Source organism: Penaeus monodon, chromosome 20, assembly GCF_015228065.2.
Source record: "Penaeus monodon isolate SGIC_2016 chromosome 20, NSTDA_Pmon_1, whole genome shotgun sequence".
In the NCBI taxonomy this organism is placed as follows: Eukaryota; Metazoa; Arthropoda; class Malacostraca; order Decapoda; family Penaeidae; genus Penaeus; species Penaeus monodon.
The window spans coordinates 32,510,117-32,510,383 of NC_051405.1; the positions used below are offsets into that span (position 1 = coordinate 32,510,117).

General features: G+C 53.2%; 1 protein-coding gene across 1 annotated transcript in view; it reads right to left on the minus strand.

Annotated features, from left to right (window-relative positions):
* Nucleotides 1-267, minus strand: part of LOC119585774 (E3 ubiquitin-protein ligase lubel-like) — a gene marked incomplete in the record, with an annotated part of 47,027 nt that overhangs the window by 33,653 nt on the left and 13,107 nt on the right. Inside the window, 1 exon segment of the mRNA XM_037934486.1 lies at nt 88-222. Within this exon segment, the coding sequence (XP_037790414.1) occupies nt 88-222 (135 nt within the window).

Below are 267 nucleotides of genomic sequence, written 5' to 3' on the forward strand. Positions count from 1 at the left end.
TGATTAAACAGACATCTTTACGTCAGCCAAGCAGCCACGGATCTTTATAGACCTCGAGAGAACGACCCACGAGAAATCACGACTCACCTCCTCCGAGTAGGGAAGCTGCTCAAAGGACGACCTGATTGTCTCGCGCGACGATTTCAGGTCATCGCCCGTCTGCGCTGTCTGCATCGTCTCCAGCGCCGACACCAGGTAGTCATCATTGTGGGCCTTCACCGTCTGCCGGAAGACGTCGCGTCATTGTTCTTTCTTACTGCTTCTTAA